This window comes from Pseudoliparis swirei, chromosome 2, assembly GCF_029220125.1.
Source record: "Pseudoliparis swirei isolate HS2019 ecotype Mariana Trench chromosome 2, NWPU_hadal_v1, whole genome shotgun sequence".
NCBI classification, from domain to species: Eukaryota; Metazoa; Chordata; class Actinopteri; order Perciformes; family Liparidae; genus Pseudoliparis; species Pseudoliparis swirei.
The window spans coordinates 13,681,870-13,704,768 of NC_079389.1; the positions used below are offsets into that span (position 1 = coordinate 13,681,870).

The following is a 22,899-nucleotide window of genomic DNA, read 5'->3' on the forward strand; positions in this document are numbered from 1 at the left end:
AAAAGTTTCTTGACTGGAAATTCACATAATATGCAAAGTAATTTATTATGGTACAGTTATAATTCATTTAGATTACTTTATCGAAATCTGTTTTCCCTTTGACATTACATTCCCCCCCCCCCCCCAGAAATTCATCGTTTAAAATCCTAAATAAATCTGTTGTACAGTTATACACTAAATAGGATGAGAATTTTGTATTGGCACTGTAGTTGTGGTTATCTCACAAGACAGCAACACATCCCGGCAGACAGTGCACATTTTGTTACTAAACTGATGGCCATATTGCACTGCTATTCACACGTTGGGCTTATGAATGTCATCATCACTGTGGCAACTGTTTGTGGAGAGAGTGAGAGATGGGGATATATTGGACATGGATTAGTCCGACAGCAGAGGCCCCAGGCAGAATAAGTCGTCAGTTTCTCTGAAAATATGGCAGAGGAATTTACATAATAGGCATTACTCCCATCACTTTGTATGTAGGTCAGTAGCTGCAGTCCGATAGCCTCTCTGCTCTGTCCCAATCGGCAGCCATCTAACAGAGAGGCCGTCTAGGCAGGACTCTACCAGCCGAGGAAAAAGCTTATCCCTTCCATGACTTCAGTAAACCTTGTTTAAATCTTTATTTCTGAAACATGGTAAAACAAAAAAACAATTACATTAGTAGTTTAAATTGTTTGTTTAAATGTTAATTTGCATTTGATAAAAATACTAAAACTACACCAGTTTGAACTTAGAGTTCGGATCAGATAACTAAACATGTCCTTAATGTTGCGGGGAAGTTTGCGCTGTAACAATAGAAGTACACCAACAGGTGCAGAATGAGGACTGTCTGTAAATATATTGGGAGCAGCATTACATGGGCAGCTTGTGGACAGGAAGCCGTGGATGTACTGTATATGGTGGGTTAAGGAGAGATCAGATCATCAATTATTCAGCACCACCAGAAAGGGACAATCACTCGGTGTCAGCATGACTGGCACACACAATAGACTGCCTAATTTGGAGCTTTTGTCCATTCTAGTTGAATATGACTCAAGCATTCGTGATTGTATTTATGACAACTCTGACCATCACGTTTAATCCTCGTTACTGATTCTGTGTTCCTACATATTCTGCAGATGTGTTTGCTTGAAACAGCATACTGTAACAGACCACTGACTTCACTTTTATGCAAATCATTTTAGCTTTATTTCATATTCAATGATAAGACATGAGGACAAAGATGACTGGCTTAGTAACAGTGTATTCACATCACAACATAACATCACAGAATGTTACAAAGAAGACAGAAACAATTAATTTTCGACATAGAAATGCAGTGGGTATAATTTACATTTCCCCTATTCGTGCATCTGAAAAAGTGACATGAATGTAGGTTTTTACTATACATGTCTCGTCAACCATAAAGCAACATGAAGCCCTATAGGATTTGAGTACAAAGGATACAAAATCCGAAGGGAACATTTATGAAATCTAGGATAGTTGTTGATCCGATATTTAGGTATAAGCACGGTTCATATATTTTGGAAAACAGTCAAAAAGTCAATGTGCTCAGCAGCTGAACATACAGCACATTCTGCTCTTAACTCTTGACTATCCACAGATGACACGCATGATTAATGCACAAATGATTGTGTTCATGCATGGTTGGAGAAATACAGGAGGCTGAAACAGGAAATTCATTAAATGTCAAATCTGGTCCAGAGTGAAAAGGTCCATATTAATTGATTGCATATTAATTGTAGAAATGTAAGCAGTGCTATGCTGTTTGTCAATAAGACCTTTACCTGAATACCTTTTCACGAGATTAGATCTTGACATGAGCCAATTCAGCGTGAAATACGGAATCTGTGTGATTATAGCGAATGATTCTTTCAGATAAAAAAAGTAAAAATAGTCAGATTTGCACAAAACACTGCAATCTACTATTATAGGCCCATACTGCTTAAACGCCAACATAAAGAAGCACTATAACAATCATTCCAGACCCAAAGGTTTTGAAGGTAAACTATGATCCACACCAGTTCCACATATGCTCACACCTTGTAAAACAGTCCTACTTTGTAACTGATGAGGGTCGTTAAAATACTTGGACAAAACTAAAGCCACGGTTTTGGTATCAACTAGAAAAAGGGAAGATTACATTGTACTTTTAGATAAAATACATACATCTCAGGGTATAACACTCTGATCACCCTGTACAAGTATGACATGGTTTTAGTTTCGCAGTTTTCTCCCATAATCAGACCATCTTCAAAGTGACAAGTGCAAACATGACAAACCCACATGGTTGTTTGGACATACAATCATTCTGTGTTCATGACAGTTTGAATACTGAAATCTGGTAATTAAAATTACAGAATTGAATTAAAAAACAGCACCACCCAATCAAAGGAGGTTGAAAAATATAAAATTAGTTCTATGAATATATTACTTTACTCTGCAAACAAAAACAAGATTTTTAGATTACAATGTCAAACCCTAAGTGTTCTTTTCAAATCCTCTAAAGTGAAAACCTGATACAGTCTTAGTTCTAGTGTAAAGTATTAAATCAACAAAAATAGTGTTTTGATTGCAACCAACTCTAAGTGAGCATAACAAAATTATATGTAAATAAAATGCGACGTAAACTGTGACCTGCCCTCAGTGATCAACAAAAGGATATTAACTGCAATAGGAACAAAAATAAGTTATTTTTCAGAAAGAATATACACTTGTGGTCCAATGATTATAAACCTTAAAAGCAGCTTGACATCATAGTGTCAATGAGGATGTGTGTAGTTACTCTGGTCATAAAACCGCCTGACATGTCAGCTTATAAAGGTGTCAAACTGGTTAATATCGCAGAGTCGTATAACGTCATCCAAACAGGTTGGATAGTGGTCGCGTTCGGAGAGGGCTGCTGGGGAGCTCCTCTCCTCTTCCCACCTCCCCCGTATCCCTGAAGGAGACGCTGTGGATGATCTGGGCTCGGTGTCGTCCTCGGTGCAGCCGGGCGTTCAGTCGGCTCAGAGATGACTTCCTCTGCATTCCCCCTTTGGTCCTCTCAGTCACGACTCTTTCCTCCGCTGCCCCGGCGGGTGGGTTCAGGAGCCGCAGTGGGTTCAGATTGCCCTGGAGAACTCTAGGAAATCGCCACCTGCGCACTCTGCCGCTGTTGGTGTTTTCGCTGTCCGACTCGGCCCCCGGTGATGTGATCACTCCCTCCTCCTGCAGGTCGGCAGCCAGCAGCGGGGACAGGTACTGGATGGCTCGCCTCCCGCTGTAGTCTCGAGCCTCAGGGTCTGCCTCCCAGTCGGAGAGCAACACACGCACCACCTGCCAATCACAGCTCATTAAATACACTCAGTAGACACAGTTTAGACACTGAATCGTCTTGTTACCTCCGCAGAATTTACTGGCACCTTATTTTCAGCAATAATCAAGCATGTCAATGGTAGGACACCAGTTAATGAGTGGATCAGTCCACCATTATGTGTATGTCCTTGCATGTTTGTTTTTCCTTATTTGGTATGGATGGTAGCCATCTACAACGTGTGATACTTTAGCATTATTTGTTGGATGATATTGATCATGCTATTTATATTAATTGTATAACGTGCTTAGGGAGCCGTTAAATTATCGGGCCGATAGCAACAGATACAGATCAGCTGTCTGGGCTAATTCTGACCCTTTTCCAATTTTTTCTCGGTTGATCAATGAGCCCTGTTCAATCAATAAAACGAAAAAATTTACATGAGGAAGGATTCGTTGTGTTCTTAGGTATTTGTATTAAAATCCAATTTATTTACTTTGCTGGAACATTTCGTATGTTTACTTTTAAGTAAATGTCAGGAAAAGGTTTCCTCTTTGGCCATTTCTGTTGTTTTCCTATGACTGAGCACAGCACGGTCTATTATTGGACAATGTTTCTGTGGAGATGCCCTCCTCCTTTTTTGGAACAAAAAGCACACAGTAGACGCTAAATGCATCCAAATCATCATTAGAAAATGAGAGAAAATATTCAGGTTGTTGGATTCAATTACTAGCAAGAGAAAGTCCATTTGGCAATAAACGCTTTTCTATAATGATGAATAAAAACACCAACATATTCTCAAATTTGTTTGTGTCAAATAAAAAAATAAAACAGTCGATACAAAATAGAAACGTTTGTAGTTTTGAAGAAGAATTTAAATGATTCGAGCTGGGGCAGAACAAATACAACCATCTGCTGCTTTACTAAGCAGACAACACATGACACCACCATCCACGCAACTCACCTGTGTGTGTCCATGCATAGCTGCCAGGTGTAGCGGCGTGTAGCCAGCACTAGATCTCACGTTCACGTTCACAGGTATAGCGTTGTCCTTGGAGAAGACCAGCAGCTGGGTGAGCAGCTCTGCTTTGCCCTGCTTGGCCGCCCAGTGGAGGCAGGTGAAGCCGGTGACAAAGTCTCTCTTGGCCACCAGGCTTGGTTCCACAGCGAGCAGGGGCTGCAGGCTTTCCCACAGGCCATCTGAGGCGCACAGCATCCATTCATGTTCCAGTGGGTCCAAGGTCACCGACGCACAGTCCTCATCAGTCGCTGAGGAGAGGAGCGATGCCGAATCCCCATCGCTCCTAACTGAGTCCCGGAGGCGTGAACCACGGCTAATCAGAGACCTCCGAATCTGTAGAGAGACAAACATTGAAATGATTGAGGTGCATTCTTTACAGGCACTGTCAACAATTCCATATTTAAAAAAACTAATATTTGCGGAAGGCCACCTAAATACAAAAGCACCACTGTTTATCACTACACTATCAAACGGATGTTAATTGTATGAAGACACCTTCCACAGTAAACAAATATGTTCGGAAATAATCAATTTGTGTTGGTGATAGCCTTACGATGATGAATAAACGGAGGCAATAGGTCAAACTGCTTTAGAGTTCTAGCAATATTACATCACGGTGCCTCTTAGTTATATAAGACAGAATGCTACTGCTGTGGAGTCACACTTCATGAATATTGCATTTCTGGTTACATCCCAAATGGTGTTTTTTATCACGCTGCGCTCTCGGCCATGCTGCAAGTTATACAGCAGCAAAGGCAGGTGGAAATTTTTGTGCACAAACAAACACAAAACACCTGATGTGTCATTACTGCTTTAGCTGTGGCCAAATGTATAACATGGTCCAATAATGGAATGGAATAATTGTTCTATTATATACATGTGTTTCACAGGTTATTATAACAATCTGAATGGAAGCTTTTTTTTCATGCTAGAGAAACACAATGCACTACCTGAGGGGAACTACTCATCATCAGCTCAATGAAGTTCCTGCGACTTCCCTTGGGTGTGTTGATATCTCCAACAAAGTCCAGCCCTTCCCAGGCGCTGTCTTCGGATAGGCAGCTGGTCAGCAAGGCCCGCTGGGAACCCTTGGACACCCTGCGCGCCCCTCTCACCTGCTGGCTGTGGGACGCTGCAGGGTGAGCTAGGTCCAGATCCGCAATTCCAATCACACCAGCGGACTCCCGTCTTCTACTCTCACTTAGCTTAACCTCCCCACCTCCACCAGATGTAGGAGTAGCTGTGTGGGTTTCACTATTCTGGGAGGGGGCTGCAGGTTGCCCATTGCCATTTGACTGCTTGTCATTGTCCAGGCTGGCAGCCGAGGAGCTGGTTGCTCCTGTGGAACAATAGGACATGTGTTTTATCATAGTCATCCAGCTTTGACACTGTATGAAGTAGTTGTCTATGGCACAATCTTCACGTGAATGGACTCCAATCCAACCTTCCAAATTAATAGTCTCACGTGGTATGCACACAGCTAGGCTGTGTATGTCTTTGTGTTATCATTATCTTGAGTTATTGTGATTTTTTTGGCAGGGGGAAAGGTCCAAATCAAAAGGTCCAGATCATTTGATTTTGACAACTTCAGTCAGTCAGTCAGTGTAGTAGTAGTAGTAGTAGTAGTAGTAGTAGCAGTAGTAGGCTATAGTAGTATTGGCCTTAAAAAACAATGACAATAATGTGGCTGATCATAAAGCCAATGAAATCTCAGCACATATTTAAATATGTGTACATTGCGTTATCATTTTACATTACTATAGCGTGTTAGCTCAATTACTAACATAGGATATGATTTGGAATAAACGGAGGATATTTTAAACAAATAAATCATGCACACAAATATTGACAAACAACAACAAAATGTGTGCGTGACTCACCCGTTTGGTCTCTGGTGTCAGGGTTGCCGTTGACATGGTTGTTGTCCAGTGTCTCCTGGATATTGCCATTGCACTCCGCGTGATCGTGGCCGCCTGTGTCTGTCCGCATCACCGACTCCGCGCTGCCTTCAGTGTTTAAACAAACAAATGTCACGCCGTTTTCCACCTTCACAAAGCCCACGTTGTCCACGATGCGTTTCAGCGCCTCACGGTCCACCCCTTCCTTCGACTGGTCAATTTCCCCCGAAACCGATAGGAAATGATCGGTCAGCTCCATCTGTTGGACCCTCCCTCCCCTCTCCATCAGGAACTCCTGCACTGCTTTTTCCGTGCACGGAGACGCCATCGTCCGACTGGACGGCCCAAACAGGGCGCTAAGATTGCTGAATAAGTTACGCAAGGGCGTTTCAAAATGACTCCATGTTTAAGCCACTGTCATTCATTTAGGTCGGTGACGACGGGGGGACAGCATCTTCCTCCTCTTTTCCTCTCCTCCACGGGGAGTGTCGAGCTTTGGCAGATAGGGGTCGCACGTCCGTAACTGAAGCAACCATGCAAACCGCTCACCACTGCAAATTGCGTGCTGCGTTCAAGTGATCCTCGTAAACGCAGGTTTCAAACTACTAGCGAAGGAAAAAACAGTCATTTTTGACAATGCGGTTTTGTTTTTCAGTGTCGAATAAGCAGTGATGGCTTGAGAGTTAAGTGGAAAAATATATGAAACCTGTAGTAGATGAAAAGGCGTCAGTCTGAGTTTTTTAAAATTGACATGCCGTGGATCAACAATATTGACTGTAGGTCTAACGCTATATACTAAACACATACGGGACAAGACCAATTAACCAAAGTCCATGACAACAAAAATGTAGGCTCGACAAATTGAAAATATAAACTTTGGTTTAAAATTATTTATCGAACAGCAAATGCAAAATACGCAAGCAGTCTCATGATCAATCACTTTTACTCTAAACCCCCGAGTGAATGATAGCGTGGTTATTAATATTAACTAATCAAGCTAACTAATGTACTCTTCAAACAAAGATTCAACATTCGTGTAATCAAATCTGAAACCAGGCATCAACATCAGAATAGAGTAGATGTTGCGTTGAGTTGGCTTTACAATTTTTTTTACAGTCCACAATGAGACTTGGAAGCGACAGGGGAAATGAAGTTGCGCTGTACCATTATACAACGGGGGGGGAGGGGATAGGTATATTACTTCAGGACATTAACATCGTTTGTCTTCATTCTCTCCCAGTTGTTGCCTATTTTAATCTTCATTAAATTTGAATAATTGAATTTCCGTCACAATTTGGCGAAATTTACAGAATTATAGCTTTAAAAATAGTTTACAAACCATAGACCTCCGTACTATTTAATTTTTGAGTGGTCTCGCCTGCCCAGTTGTCGACGGTAGACGCAGTAAGGCGTTTTGAAAGAAGTTTCTGAAAAAAGAAGTGGTCTTTAGTTAGTTTTGTTGTATTACTTCTTAAACTATCTGGGTTGTTAACTGCTGGCCATAACTATGGCTTCCTCTGATGTTGCTCGGCAGCCGGTGAGTATTATTTATTCTTTTCTGGTTGATAACTGACACTGTTTTTGACAGTTGAGTAGGGAGTGTCCTTGTTTATCGTTAAATTATAGCTACCGCGAAATCACGGCAGTTTAAAGTAACTTAAACACACAACAACAAACACATCTGCCATTCATGGCGACATGCATCGCTAACATCAACGGGGCCTTTTAACTGATGCTTATTTGTATTCAGTGTTATACCAAAATCAACGCGGAGGGGGCTATGTGGCTAACAGGAAGCTAGCCACATCAGTCAAACGTTTATGAACATAGTTGTGGTGCTATTTGGTTAAACATTCCTACTCTAGAACCACTAGCACACCAGTATCCACATAGGGCCTGTTTTACTGGTAAGTCAGGTAGCTATGTTCTGCTGACTATAGAGCTGGATAAGCGCCGCCAAATCCGGAATTTTTGGATGAAGTTTGGCTCAGCCAGTTTGTCAACGTAAGATAACGTTACACTTGTTCTCTAAATTAGTGTCTCCCACATATACAATATGGTCAACGAAAAGAAAAGGATGAAGATCTATCAGGCGACATTTCAAAATCGTACTACATCCAAACTAGCTCAATACTAGCTCTCTGGAGGTCAGAGGAGGACGACAGGAAAGCCTCCATCGTCTGTATTTTAAGTGAGATTTCTTTTTGTAGCTTGCACATTGAAATAAATGTACTAATACATATACAGGACTGTCTCAGAAAATTAGAATATTGTGATGAAGTTCTTTATTTTCTGTAATGCAATTAAAAAAACAAAAATGTCATGCATTCTGGATTCATTACAAATCAACTGAAATATTGCAAGCCTTTTATTCTGATTTATTGCTGATTATGGCTTACAGCTTAAGAAAACTCAAATATCCTATCTCTAAATATTAGAATATCATGAAAAAGTATACTAGTAGGGTATTAAACAAATCACTTGAATTGTCTAATTAACTCGAAACACCTGCAAGGGTTTCCTGAGCCTTGACAAACACTCAGCTGTTATAAATCTTTTTTTTTACTTGGTCTGAGGAAATATTAAAATTTTATGAGATAGGATTTTAGAGTTTTCTTAAGCTGTAAGCCATAATCAGCAATATTAAAAGAATAAAAGGCTTGCAATATTTCAGTTGATTTGTAATGAATCCAGAATGCATGACATTTTTGTTTTTTAAATTGCATTACAGAAAATAAAGAACTTTATCACAATATTCTAATTTTCTGAGACAGTCCTGTATATACACATACACACGCACATTATTTTCATCTGTCAGTCTCAGTGGCTGAGATGCAGATTATAATTCTTAGAGCAGGGTTTGAGGTTTTTTAAATTGGATGCCAAGAGTCACTTATACATGTTATATCCAAAAGTTGAACAACTGTTTTAATTCTAAAACATCAAGGGGTACGTGAAAAACAAGAGTAATGTATCTTGCAATGCATTTGTAAAAAGATAGGTGCCTGTACTGTTTGATATGTGAAATGTTTCTATTAGTATTACCTATTATATGGTATGGGTTGCCAGAACTTTCATTAGTGCATTCATACAACTCAATGTAACACTTTTACATTACCATCATATTTCGTATTTCAGGAGAAAATGTCTAGCACATCTTGAGAATGATCTGTCTGTCTGTGCAATTTCTTCCACAGTATAAAGGTGTCCGACCCCTGTCCCTGGTAGGCCATGTGGGCTTTGACAGCCTCCCTGATCAGCTTGTCAACAAGTCCATCTGTCAGGGCTTCTGCTTCAATATTCTCTGCATCGGTATGTTGTCACACACGCACACAAACAATAGACACACCTTTACCAACCACTGATACACGCTAAATGCTACTGCTGGAGTACATTCTTCATACAGATTGTTTCACGTGACCAAGTCAATTTACTGTCGTTGCGTAAGTCTGTCTCTTATAAATAGTTTTCTCCTACTCCTTAGCTTGCGCCCCCTTTGATACCCATGGCCGTGCTTGTTACTTCCTTTAACTGAGTATTACTCTCAGTATTAGGCTCTGTGTTAGACAGTAGGTCAAGGAAGCATTTGTGATCTGTAGGATCCTGCTGGTTCATATTTCTACATGAGCTGTTAAATATTTGGTTAGGTGTAATATTTCCTGTCCCTTAACAACTGCCATCTCTGAGTCCTTGAGCAAGGCACTTATTCGACAAACGCTTCAATGCAGCTGGAGTGTGGACTTGGAGTTTGATGTTGAGTCATACTTCCTCAAACAAATTATATTTTTAGGAATACTTGATGTAAGGCATGTTCTTTTGCGTACCTTTTGCGAGTCCCTGTCTTGGATGCTCGCGCTACTAAATTAGATCTGAATCATATAGTTTGTTCACTAATAACTAAGATTGTTCCCCATTTTTTTCTGCCTTTAGGTGAAACTGGTATCGGGAAGTCTACTCTGATGGACACTCTTTTCAACACTAACTTTGAGAACTTCGTGTCATCACACTTTGAGCCTCAAGTGAAGCTGCGGGCTCAAACCTATGACCTACAGGAGAGTAATGTCCGACTGCGCCTTACCGTGGTCAACACTGTGGGCTTCGGAGACCAAATGAACAAACAACAAAGGTGGGAGGAGAGTGTGTGTGCGAGTGTGACTGACAGTGAGACTGACAGTGAAGACGAGTTACAGAAAAGTGTTCAAAACTGTTTGTTTGAATTTAGACAAGAGTGAATGTGATTGAAGATGGTAAGAAATGTTCTGCCATTATGAACAAGTCATTAAACCCACATTTCTGGTCTCCCCTACATGTCTTCTGTAGCTATCAGCCAGTAGTGGACTACATCGACAGGCAGTTTGAGAGTTTTCTACAGGAAGAGCTCAAAATCAAACGCTCTCTTCACAACTACCATGACTCACGAGTGCACGTCTGCCTCTATTTCATCTCCCCCTCGGGTCATTCACTCAAATCCCTGGACCTGGTCACAATGAAGAAGCTAGACAGCAAGGTAGGAAAAGGTTCACAGTGTGCTTTGAAGGGTCGAACTGGTGATTTGTCAATATCCCAGAAGGGGATAGACGGGATACTTTTCTGACATTTTCTGGAGAGATGATTGTGAATTAATCTAACAATGTGCCTGAATTTATTGGTCTGATTTCTATTAACATCAATGTTTTAGAGTGGACCTGACCATTTTTGTTGTTGTCATTAGGAACACAGTGGGAACTGAGGAGTCAGAAGTACTGCATGAGTGACTATGCTGTGGTTGTTTCTAGACTTTCCTCTAATGTCTGACTGTAGGGATAGAGTCGCTATCCGTCTGACTAAACCCCCCCCCCCCTTCCCTCTTGAAGTGGTCAGAAACTTTCCCATGCTCTCTGTGTGTAGTGACTTTGTGTTTTTTGTGCTCTTGTGTGATTTCACTTCTCTTGAGTGTCAGTAACCCTGGATTTGCATGTGAATGGAGCAGAAAAGGCCCTGGAATGTTGTAATCACCTCACGCATACACACTCGAGTTGTCCTTTTGTGTCACTGTACAGATACACGCAGCACTGCCAGAAAGACAGACAGTCACGAAGACAGCTGTTGGAACAGCTCTCCTAGCATTTTGGTTTATCTGTATGTGTGCATGTGTGTGTGTGGTCTGGCCCAGAAGCTTGTCAACAACTCATTCCAAGTTTCTCTTTGGTATGACTGAGACAACAGGCAGGCAGGCAGGCAGGCAGGCAGGCAGACAGGCAGACAGGCAGACAGGCAGACAGGCAGACAGGCAGACAGGCAGACAGGCAGACAGGAGTGGAATGTGGAAGGACTTGGACAGCAGAGAGGGCTGCTGAGCCAGAAATAACATAAACCTGGTTTGTATAACACTTAACTAAATGCAGTTTTGAAAGTATTTTAGATAAAGTAACAAAAACTAATACTAGTAAAATAATTGTGGTTGTACTTGCAGACTAATGGAGGCCATTTGAATGTATCTACATGTGTTTTCATGCGTTGGAGATCAGGAAGTTAAGCTTGTTTTTGCTCTGCTACTAGACGTGATCGGCATTGGGAGCAGCTCTGCTCAAAGCCCAGGGAAGACTAATTGTTTTACATTTCAAATCGACACCGTGGCTACAGGCAAAGTGGATTAGATTTATACCTTTATGCTCTTGGTATAGGTGAAATTAGTAACTGAGTTCTCGTGAATTATTCTGTAAACTATGATAAGGCCTAACTTGTAATACACTGAAATTATCCTTTTAACCCTCCTGTTACCTTTGGGATCAATTTGACCCCATTCGATGTTCGAAGTCTCAAAATATATGATTGACATCATGTTTTTTGCTTCATATTTCACGACTTTTCCTTATTTAAAGACGACAACTGGGTAAATATAAAATGAACATGATTACATGTTCTCAATGTCCTGAACACACTCGTGCACATCGGTGTTCTTTGGGGTCAATTTGACCCCAGGCTGAAATATCAGACCTGTTTTATAGGTTTTGGTTGTTTTGGATGATATTGAGGTCACTATAACTATAACATGCAATTTTTTTAAATCTTCCAAAAGGTTTTGGGCCCTAACATAACCAGCAAACCACAGATAGTTCACACATGATGTGGGGGAGGGGCAAACATGTACAAGTTTACACAGCAGCTTTCTACACACTTTATTTAAAGGCTATTTAGGTATCAACAAATACACATTATGTACCTGACACCTAAACACTGGAACTAATTGGAATTGGAATAATTTTCTGGAGGTTTAAATAGCTGCAGTCCAACTGACCTCCAGGGTAAAAGATGTTAGTTTATTTGAAGGTAACAGGAGGGTTAACTTAACTTAAAAAGAGAAACCCGGTCGTCTTGTTTTACTTCCCTCTTGCTGCTCTGGAACCATCCTTAAACAGATAGTAGAATCTGAATATCTTATGAGACAACATTAACCATCCTGTCCTGTTTTTATCTCATGCTGCTCATTTTAGTTTCCAAAGTTAGCCTCTTTTTTTTTCTTCCTTATTATTAGAAATATAACTATATCTTTACAGATCGCTTTAAAGGTCACAGTTTCTCTGAAATCCTCCGATAACAGGAGGCATATTTGATAATCATCTGTTATTCTATACATGAACATGTTTCCCATCATGCCGTAGGTGAACATCATCCCAGTGATCGCCAAGGCTGACACCATCAGTAAGAGCGAGCTGCACAAGTTCAAGATTAAAATCATGAGCGAGCTGGTCAGCAACGGCGTGCAAATATATCAGTTCCCCCTGGATGATGAGACTGTCGCCAAGGTCAACACCACGATGAATGTAAGGAAACGCACAACCTGCTACTTGCTCTGTTTTAAACTTGATGTGTTGCTCAGTTTTAGTAGCGGGATCGTGGATGCAGCCATTTGACATGTTTGCTCACAGTTTATGTGTGAAGGTATGATCAAATAAACTGTTTTCTAGGGTCATTTGCCATTTGCTGTGGTAGGCAGCACCGAGGAAGTCTCTGTTGGAAATAAGATGGTGAAGGCTCGTCAGTATCCCTGGGGTGTCGTTCAAGGTAAGACAATCTTTGTTTGTGTTTTCTTCTCCACAGCTGTGCTTGTATTGCCAGCGATCTTGGTGTGTTTTCTGAAACATCACAATTAATTTAATGGACATCGGTTAATCTTTCCAGACCTACATGTCTGCCCCTGAAAGTAATTGTCACACATGTAGAAATGAGTGCTGGGACTCAAAACGTGTTTAGTAAACTTTAACTTCATTTTTAAATCGGCAGATTCCTGCTCAGTGGAATTAGCTGCCAGCCAACCCACCGTAAACAAGTGTAATTGCTGTGGCTGTCATTGGGAGTTTCAGGGTCTTATCACGGCCATAATGCTTTTTTTGAGAAGAAGAAAAAAGTCAATATTTAGTATCAGCTGGTTGCCTAACCTTTCTATATGCCTTTATATTGATGTGTTTGTGTGCGTGTGTTCCAGTGGAGAACGAGAGTCACTGTGACTTTGTGAAGCTGAGGGAGATGTTGATCTGTATAAACATGGAGGACCTGAGAGAGCAGACCCACACTCGCCACTATGAGCTCTACAGACGCTGCAAACTGGAGGAACTGGGATTCAAGGACACCAACCCCGAGTGCAAACCCGTCAGGTGAGCTCATGAACCCCTGCGTGGACATAATGACTGGTACAAAAATTGACGTGACTGACAACTGACCTGTATGTATGTGTGTGTGTGTGTGTGTGTGTGTGCAGCTTGCAGCAGACTTATGAGGCCAAGCGTCAGGAGTTCCTGGTGGAGCTGCAGAAGAGAGAGGACGAGATGAGGCAGATGTTTGTGCAGAGGGTCAAGGAGAAGGAGTCTGAGCTGAAGGAGGCGGAGAGAGATGTATGTAGACATGATCATAAAAGAAACCCTGGTTAGCCAGACCCATTTGGAAGATACAACTTTGGCCTGAAGGGTTAGGGTTCGGCTGAAATACTAAATTGTTGTTTACTGACTTATTTTCTGCTGAAGTTGCAATTCTTTTGAATGAATAACTGTGAATTCAGCGACATCTTTTTCCCTTCGGTTTTTCGCTTCTATGAATCATCAGCACACCAAATATCATTATTGTTTCATGATGTTTCTTCTTTTACTGGATCAAATCAAAGTCCTACAGCAAATGTCAATCTTTTTTACAATTTCGCATCTTATTTGGTTTAAGTGCGATAAAGCCACACTTCAACTTGAGGAAAGTAATTTGATGTCCAATGTTTTTACTTGGTCGACTTGTTACTATCAATAATGTCCCCGTTACTCAAATCTGTGGTTTTCTCCGTGTCATAGCTGCAAAGTCGCTTTGAGCAGCTGAAGCGCCTCCATGCAGATGAGAAATCAGCTCTGGAGGAAAAGAAGAGACTCCTGGACGAGGACCAGAGTTCCTTCGGCAAGAGGAGAGCCGCCGCCCAGCTGCTGCAGGCCCAGAGCCTCACCGCCAACGGCAAGAAGGACAAAGACCGCAAGAAGTAAGACCTGCTGTTTCATGGAAACGTTCAAGATCCATCGATTTACACACCTGAAGACCTCGATGCAAACCGTTCACTGATTCGTGACTTGCTGCTGACAACATGTTCAGTATAACTCAAGACAAATTGGCATGAACTGAATCTGGGGCAACAAACCTTCTACCGAGTGCATTTAGGATTTGTCTACATGAGGCACTGATATGCAGTGCATATTGTGGTGGATTAGTCTTTTTGCTATATTTGAACATTAAAGACATAAAGACAGAAGAGCAAATTGAATCTCGGAAACTTTAGAATTTGCCACTTCTAGTGCAAGTGGACATTTAGGTTGCTCACAGACACATTATGTCAGGGAGCCAGTATTATGGTGTGAGATATGATGATCTGTGTGATTTTCTGTAAAATTGATCCTCAACTCCCACTTGTGGTCTCTTCCAGTTCTGGCTACATGTGAAGATGATTGGATCTAAAGAACACTCCAGTATGACCAGTTTAACCAGTGACATTGTGGCCTTATCCTTTCCATTCCTTTGTGGTCTCAAACACTAACCATAAAAAACCCACACAAATCAGCGGTGTGTGAGTTTGTGCCAAAGTTTAATGTCTGTACCGTTTGTGTCTGTGTGTACACACCTTCCTCCATGATATTTTTAATCTTCTTTGTGGTTTTATACCTCTGTAATATTTTATATTTATCCTTTCATTTTTATACCAAACCTGTATTTTCAGTCTACTTCCCTGTTTTTTTTGTTCTCAATTTGCCCAGACTGAGGAACACGGATCAAATAATTTCAATATGTAAAACACTATATTGAAGGGACATCTTCACTCGCATTTAATCTTTCTGCCATATGTCTATAGTGTATAATAATGGCACACTTAATGTGCTGTAATGCAGCCGTAAGACTTTAATAGTAAGAACACAACATCTGTGCTATGCTTGTAGTTAATTATTAAGCCCCTTTCAGATGTGCGCTTCATGAGGAAATTCACATTTTGGTCTCATTAATAAAACCTCAGAGATAAACAATCGTTTTATTCTTTTTTCAACGCTGCTGTTTCCCAGTAGTGGGGAGGAATATAATGTGAGCGCTGCCGCTCTGTGTAAAAGTCCCGTCATATTTAAACGTCATTCCAGAATAAATACTCCATGGAGACCTTATTTAACGGATGTGCAGATAAATCCAGCAATGTAACAACTCATGTCTGAAAAGGGCTTATTGATTGTTCTGGAGGCCAATCTAGTGCTTAAACAGTCATAGTCATTTTCACAGAGCATTATAATTCTCTATCCTTTTCTGTATTGTTTCTGATTTCTTTTTAAACCCCAACTTGATGCTAAAAACTTTAACTATGAGTACGCCAGCTTTACAAAAACCTGCAGGAGGAACACTAAGTCTCCTGTTGCGGTTCCAAAGGGACTTTTCTTGTCAAGTTTTCTAGTAGGTTGGGGCTGACGCTCGGTTTTGGATGAAGCACATGTAACAGCATATATTTATATATATATATATTGTTTATTTCTTTTTTTCTCTGTATCCCTAATTTTCCTAACTGACAAGTCAGTAAAGTGTTGTGTGATTTATAAATTAGCATTTACTTCCACTTTATATTTTACACGAGTGCTTAATGTGTGTCGGTGCCTTACCTGTGTGACGCTTACTTAGAAATACACGTGGAATAAAGCTTGCCAAAGTCACATTTGTAATACACTTGTATTTAAGGAATTAACAGTGTTATTTGGGAGCTTTTTTTTCTCCTTTCTTAATAAATCTTTGTATTTTTGTCATGATACACTGCCTGTTTGTTTTCATCTCCAAAGTATGGTGTCTTATAAGCGCTTTTTTATTTAAAAAAAAAAGGATTTATATATATATATATATATTTATTTATTTATAAGAAGTATCTTTAGTAGAAAATGAAGTACAGTTTTTCTCCTTAGTCCAGATGCACTTCTTCCGGTTGTCAGCAGCAGACCGTTTTCCAACCCATGAGTCAAATGCACTGAACAAGGGAACTCATGCAGAAGGTGCACTTGCTTGGACCAAAGACCAACATCTGTGCTGGATCGTTCCCGTAAACCCTGATAAGCTGCATTATAATAATGCAGCTTATCAGTAAAGTAATAAAAACCATTAAATATAACTCATACGTACTATTAAAGGAAGTAATAAAAAACATTACAAATAAGTCATACATATTAAAACGAGAATCTATTTGCTGTGCAGCGTAAAGTAATACGAAGGTGATAAATAATCGGCCCCCTTGTCACCTTTTTCACCTCATGAGTTTGCAGGCATGATTATTATTTGTGGTTTCCGGTTGACGGAGAACATTTACTAAGATGTGAAATGCAGCTTCAGACATTAGGTTTATGGTATTTGGTATTATATTCACACAATGTCTTGCAGCTAGTAAGTATGGTTATATAATACATTTTAGTATACTGAACATAGTTTTAGTGAGTAAAGCTTATGAATATATATTAACGAGTAAATTAGGTAAGATCAACTTAAAAATATATATATATCAGGATTTAGATGAATTTATTTCATACACTTCAATATAAATGAGTAAATCCAACATTTCTTTCAGTGCAGGGGAGATTTACACAAGATGTTTGTGTCACCTTCTCCGGACAACTGGACCTTTATTTTCAGTAAAGCACCTCAGGAGAAAAGGTGTGAGGGATTTCTAGATTGATGTGAGACCCACAGACCTCCCGACTTCCTCCCCACCGCTGCGATTCATCTTCAAAGAAATGTTAACTGTAGAGACGTTAACACTTCTTTCCCTTTAATCAGATAATAAGAGGATAGAGGACGATCACAAGCTCCTTTTTTTGCTTGAGGAAGATTTTGGACACAGCTGTAGCTTAACATGTGTCCTGCCCAGTGCCCACCACTTAGCAACATTTAGACACAAAGGGAACGCCTGGTGAAGGTCTTGTTCCCTGCAGTGTCTTACCCTCCGGCTCTTTTGTCCTTCATGTGACGCACACAGACAGGTAGACAGACAGGTAGACAGACAGGTCTGGCATGAAGCAGAGGAATGCTGATCGATTCCATGTCGGAGCTTGCAGCACCTGGCAGGTTGGAAAGAGGGAGAACCGAGGAGATTTCACCAAGGCAAACTGTGGAAATGCGTCTGTGTGTGTGTGTGTGTGTGTGTGTGTGTGTGTGTGTGTGTGTCAGTCAGCTGCTCTCTGGGTGAGAAGTGGTTATCTCCCAGTTGTTCTGCCAGAGGTAAAACGATCTCTGTTCTGCAGAAATCAGTAAAAATCTAAATGTGGTGCCTGCCGACTGCTCACCTTAAATATAGCAGTTAGAGTTTCTGTGTTAGTGTCAAGTGTTTCTGTGTGCACTTACAGCCTGCATAGCTGTCATGTCCCTGCACTCGCACACACATAGACTCCAGTACACGCACTCTTGTCACCTTTTGCTAGTCACTCTAAATGCAAATGTCGGTGATCATTGAAGACAGGCCCGGCTGCTGGAGAGATGAGGTTGTCATTTAAGGGGAGTGCCGGCGACGCTCTGGAATTACCAATTCCACACCTCGTCCATGCCAGTGTTGGCTTGAGAACACACGAGGGACAGAGGGAGAGAAGGAGGGGAGAAGATGGAGGGAATGATGAAAAGACAGAAAGATTGTCAACTTTATTTCTAAAGATCCTTTACCGGCATGTAATGATAATGACGGAAACACACTCTGTCAGACAGCTGTACCTGTGCTGCTCATAAGGCTTCATGAGCCCATAATGAGCACATAGTGAGCGCAGATCATTATAATTAGAGCAGGATATGATTCTCAGGATGAATCCTCCAAAGGGCAATTGTAAAATCCTGATGGGTTGCACAGGTAATGTGTGTTATGCACCAGAGTACACACGTGTATATTACTAGCTCTCACTGCCTGTGTTATCTTGATTATAAAGCTGCAGGCAGAGGCAAAAAAAAGGACATTTAAAAACATCTGTTTTAAAACAAAGGCATTTATTGCGAAAAATGCACTTGACATGAAAAAACAATCAAATTAACCACGGGTCATCGGTACAAGACAATGTCAAATGATCACATGGTAGAGAGCGCTGCATGGCCAGCGCAGAGCATGACTTCGATGGCACAAAAGGCCTATAAATATTCTGCACAATATAGAATCATATATATACTTTTTTTTCTGTTTTCCTCGCTGTACCGCTGTTTTGAACCCCACTCAGTGAGGTGTGAGGTTCCACGCTGCACCAAACTTTTTCATAAAGTTCCTGTTTAATGTAAAGAGCTACATACAGGACTGTCTCAGAAAATTAGAATATTGTGATAAAGTTCTTTATTTTCTGTAATGCAACTAAAAAAACAAAAATGTCATGCATTCTGGATTCATTACAAATCAACTGAAATATTGCAAGCCTTTTATTCTTTTAATATTTAATATTTTTTTTATTGCATTACAGAAAATAAAGAACTTTATCACAATATTCTAATTTTCTGAGACAGTCCTGTACAGAGGCCCCCTTCCCTCATACACGCACGCACGCACACACACACACACACACGCACACACACACACAAGTATCCATAGGAACAAATATGGCCGACATCTAATTCAAGATGGCAGGGTGAGTGCTCAGGCTTCCTGGAAGGACAAAAAACAAAGTGGACGGTAATTTGTCTGAAGTCCAATAAAATAAATTGCATGTGCAATGGCAATTACCACTGTTGCTGATGGCTTGTTTACCATTTTTCAAGAGGTATTTACAACCAGGAAGCTCGAGGCGAAAAAGACAAGTGGAGATCACGTAAATACAACACAAACGACATGTGTGGAACCAGCGGCGCAAGATATTCATGTAAAGTGACCACTGTGGTTTGTATTCCTGATGGTTTGACGGTTGTAAACTCTTCTCCTCCTCGCAGCATCGACCTTGTGAAAACAAAATGAGACGGTCGAGATGCTCTGACCTCCGACACAAAGGAGGACTTGTGCTTAAGTTTGACTCGGTAGAAGTTGGAGTCCTCTTTTCAGCCGGCGTACAAACAGATGAGGGGAAACCTTGCGAGGGGGTTTGTGCGGAGCTGTTCTGGGATCTGCTGGCTTTTCTGACAAAACGATGCACAGCTGCGAGAAGAACGAGCAGGCGAAAAGAAGGGAAAGTCAGGAAAAGACGGATCGGTCTGCCTCATGTTGAGACTGTGTGTGGTGGCATTTGGAGGCACCGGGATTTGACTGACAGGTTCTGAAGGCCAATGCACACATTTTTGGATTGAAGCTTCCAATAACTAATATCCTAATAGTTCTGAACCTTTTCATTGCAAATAAACTACTTTTTTTTAAATTCAACTGAACTGAAAGCCCTGCGGATATTTTATAGTCTAGTACACTTGTGTCAAATAGTATGGAATGTACCAAATTTACCAATCCAGCATATAATTTGTAGAGGTTGCTTCATTGAGGTGAATCTAACTGAACAAGTGTAGCCCTGGTTTGTTGCTGTCTGCATGTGTTTAAGTATGTGACGAAGAAACATCTTATTCTGAATTGCAGTAAATCAGCTTTTTTGGTTTCATCTGTTGCTCGTCCGGCACACCAGCCGCCAGAGGATGATGGCACATCATGCTGTAACTTTGTTCATTTCCATGTCTTTTGTTCACTATCCTGCACAGTTTAGGAGATCAGAGTTGAGTTATTTTTCCCACAAATAAAAACACATTAAATCTAAATGACAGGCCACCTTCGTTTGCTACTCCTCTTTCTCAGTAAGACGAATTACACAGAAAAGAATGACATGGATGAAAAGAAAAAAGCAAGTAACTACATTTTCAGAACATAAATCTGGGGAGAGAAAACTGCTGAGAGCTTGTAGTAAAGTATCATGTCTGCACTCACATCATATGGGAATAGGAGATAACTCAAGTTTCCAAACTGCTTTGGTGCTGCAACATTGTGTTGACGCTGGGGAGCTTTTCATTGATGACACTCAAGAAAAGTTTGTATTTTATCCCTAAAATGTTGTATTTATTGTCTTTTTTGTGACATGAACGGTGTTCACCGAGAATATCAGAGTGTGCTTGGCCAACCAATGACAGACTCTCACCAAGTTATGACCTAATTACACATGTCTGTGCTCAGCCAATGAGTGAGCCTCACCTGTGTCCACATGGCCAGTAGTTGTCTGTGCTTCATTCTGGCTAAAAACAGCAGATGAGGTATTTTAATCATCGCTGTTCTGTCACTGATACATGTCCGATGTCTCTCTCTCACTCACTCTCTCTCTCTCTCTCTCGCAGACTGACTGTACACTCACTGAAGCCGCACAAAAATTCTTGTCAGAGGTTGACAAGATCAGAGGAAAGGTTGGCAGTTGTGTAATGAAAATGTTGTGCCCTGCCTTCTGACTTCAGGTGTCTTCCCCTCGAAGGTATATTCTTCTGTGAGCATCGAATCCACGCACATTTGGTCTCACAATATTGCTGCAGTCAAACAAAAACTCTTTAACGGTAAGAAACGGAAAAGGAATCACTATCAGCAAGAGTGTGTTGTATTTCTGATCTCTGGATTGGTTAATTTTCTATTTTGCGATGGTTTGTTTAGGAACTTTACATTTCAAACAAAAAACAGTTGGATTGAGATTTCTGTCCGGACCAAATGGTTTGTGCATGTTTAAAAAAAGAAAGAAGGATGTGACATGTCGCACCGGAAATACCGTTTGTCAAATAAATAATTACTGTAAAATAACTGTTGTTATATTGGCAAGTTGTATTATACATTACCAAGTGCATTCTTTGTCTCTCTAATCCCACATAAAAGATCAAAAGACAACTTTGTCAATACAAATAAAAAATGTTTTAGGAGATTGGCGTAACTTGTGTGTTTCATACTACATTCAGCAAACCAGTTTATTCAGTTTAACCCACATGTGGGGCTCTATAAAGGTCACATTTTAAGTACAAAATTTAATTTAAATAAATAGAAGAATGATTCACCTCATTCATATTTCACCTTTTGTTTTGTGACCGATCTTCACAGCATGACTAGTTTGGGACAACATCTCTTTCGACATATATATAAACAAAAAACATAATGCCACATGCATTGCTTTGACATATATTGAGTTGGTAAGAAACAAATGTGCTTGCTGTCACAAATTGGACCTGGCGATGTGCTGACAATGATCCTGGCCTGTCGGCTCACACACTTCCCTCATCACCTGGTGGTAAATCTGCTCTTTTCAAACAAAGACAGCACCCAAAATTCAAGTTCTGAGGTCTCAGTGGAAAGCAGAGCTAATGCTTTTTGTGCTCGTGTTTGCTGGTGGATGACGCTGAGGAGGAGAACTGGGAGGCGGGGCTTGTCTGTCTGTGCTCTTCAGTCTGTAGTAGTCAACATCACAGGTCCAACGAGTCTGCTGAAGTCCCTCCGATACAAAGCTGGGCAAGTGACGGGAAAAGCTGCCCTGCTTCCTGTGTGGCTGGTCGAAGCCCGGGCGAGCTTTCCAGTGTGTGCGTGTGTGTGTGTGTGTGTTGATTTGGTTGGACCGATATGGGTTTCCGACGACTTATGACGTTTTGTGCAAGTATATATAATAGTTTTTAAATTGATAAAAGATTCTTGACAGATTTCTCCGGCCAAAACTTCTCAAAAATGCATTCTGACGATCAAAGCAACTTTCCTGTTGCAGTATCTGTCTTTAATCTGAAATTGTGTGATTCCTGGAAAGCAATGTCGGTCCATCCTTTGTGCGTGCTTGTGCGTGTGTGAGTGTGTGTTTTGGTAACAAGAACAGTTTTTTGTTTCTCTTGTCCACTTTCTCCCGTTCAGAAGCTCTCGACGAAGCTGCTGGGAAACAGGCCGGTCCGCCCCGTCCTCTGCAGGGTGCCTTTGAACCAGCCGTCGTCCCTCTTCTTGTGGACAAACACGACGTCCCCTTCCCGCAGCTCGATCTCCGCCTCGCTCTGGGGAGGGTAGGGCACCACCACACGATACCTGCCACACACAGACACAGCTATAACACACACACACACTGGCGTGGACAACATCACAGGCTGAACGCATTTCACCACTGCAGGGATGAGTGGAGACTCTCAGTATGTTCCCAAATATAGAGAGCAGTGTGAATTATGGGTAAAAGGAACCATCGACCCCCCCCCCTGAGGTGTGTGTGTGTGTATTGTTTGTGAGAAGTGTTGCTCCTGAG

At 41.1% G+C, this 22,899-nt stretch overlaps 3 protein-coding genes across 4 annotated transcripts in view; 1 reads left to right on the forward strand and 2 right to left on the reverse strand.

The window, feature by feature from the left end:
* Positions 1 to 1,228: 1,228 nt before the first annotated feature.
* On the reverse strand, positions 1,229 to 6,545 carry sowahca (sosondowah ankyrin repeat domain family Ca). The gene is made up of 4 exons (XM_056433374.1): positions 6,200 to 6,545; positions 5,270 to 5,658; positions 4,263 to 4,652; positions 1,229 to 3,321 (listed from the first exon to the last, which is right to left on the reverse strand). The coding sequence occupies exons 1-4, from the start codon at positions 6,543 to 6,545 to the stop codon at positions 2,863 to 2,865; spliced, it is 1,584 nt and encodes a 527-aa protein (XP_056289349.1). The 3' UTR covers positions 1,229 to 2,862.
* A 905-nt stretch (positions 6,546 to 7,450) lies between these two features.
* On the forward strand, positions 7,451 to 16,499 carry septin10 (septin 10). The gene is made up of 10 exons (XM_056433840.1): positions 7,451 to 7,754; positions 9,415 to 9,529; positions 10,148 to 10,343; positions 10,538 to 10,724; positions 12,859 to 13,020; positions 13,165 to 13,261; positions 13,683 to 13,851; positions 13,956 to 14,088; positions 14,530 to 14,708; positions 15,147 to 16,499. The coding sequence occupies exons 1-10, from the start codon at positions 7,725 to 7,727 to the stop codon at positions 15,160 to 15,162; spliced, it is 1,284 nt and encodes a 427-aa protein (XP_056289815.1). The 5' UTR covers positions 7,451 to 7,724; the 3' UTR covers positions 15,163 to 16,499.
* Positions 16,500 to 18,679: 2,180 nt separating this feature from the next.
* The window catches only part of LOC130208817 (E3 ubiquitin-protein ligase SH3RF3-like), a 78,957-nt gene continuing 74,737 nt past the window's right edge, over positions 18,680 to 22,899 (reverse strand). For both annotated transcript variants that reach the window (XM_056438171.1, XM_056438163.1), the window contains one exon: positions 18,680 to 22,688. In XM_056438171.1, the coding sequence (XP_056294146.1) occupies positions 22,520 to 22,688 (169 nt within the window). In that variant the 3' untranslated portion in view covers positions 18,680 to 22,519. The remainder of the gene's footprint in view (positions 22,689 to 22,899) is intronic.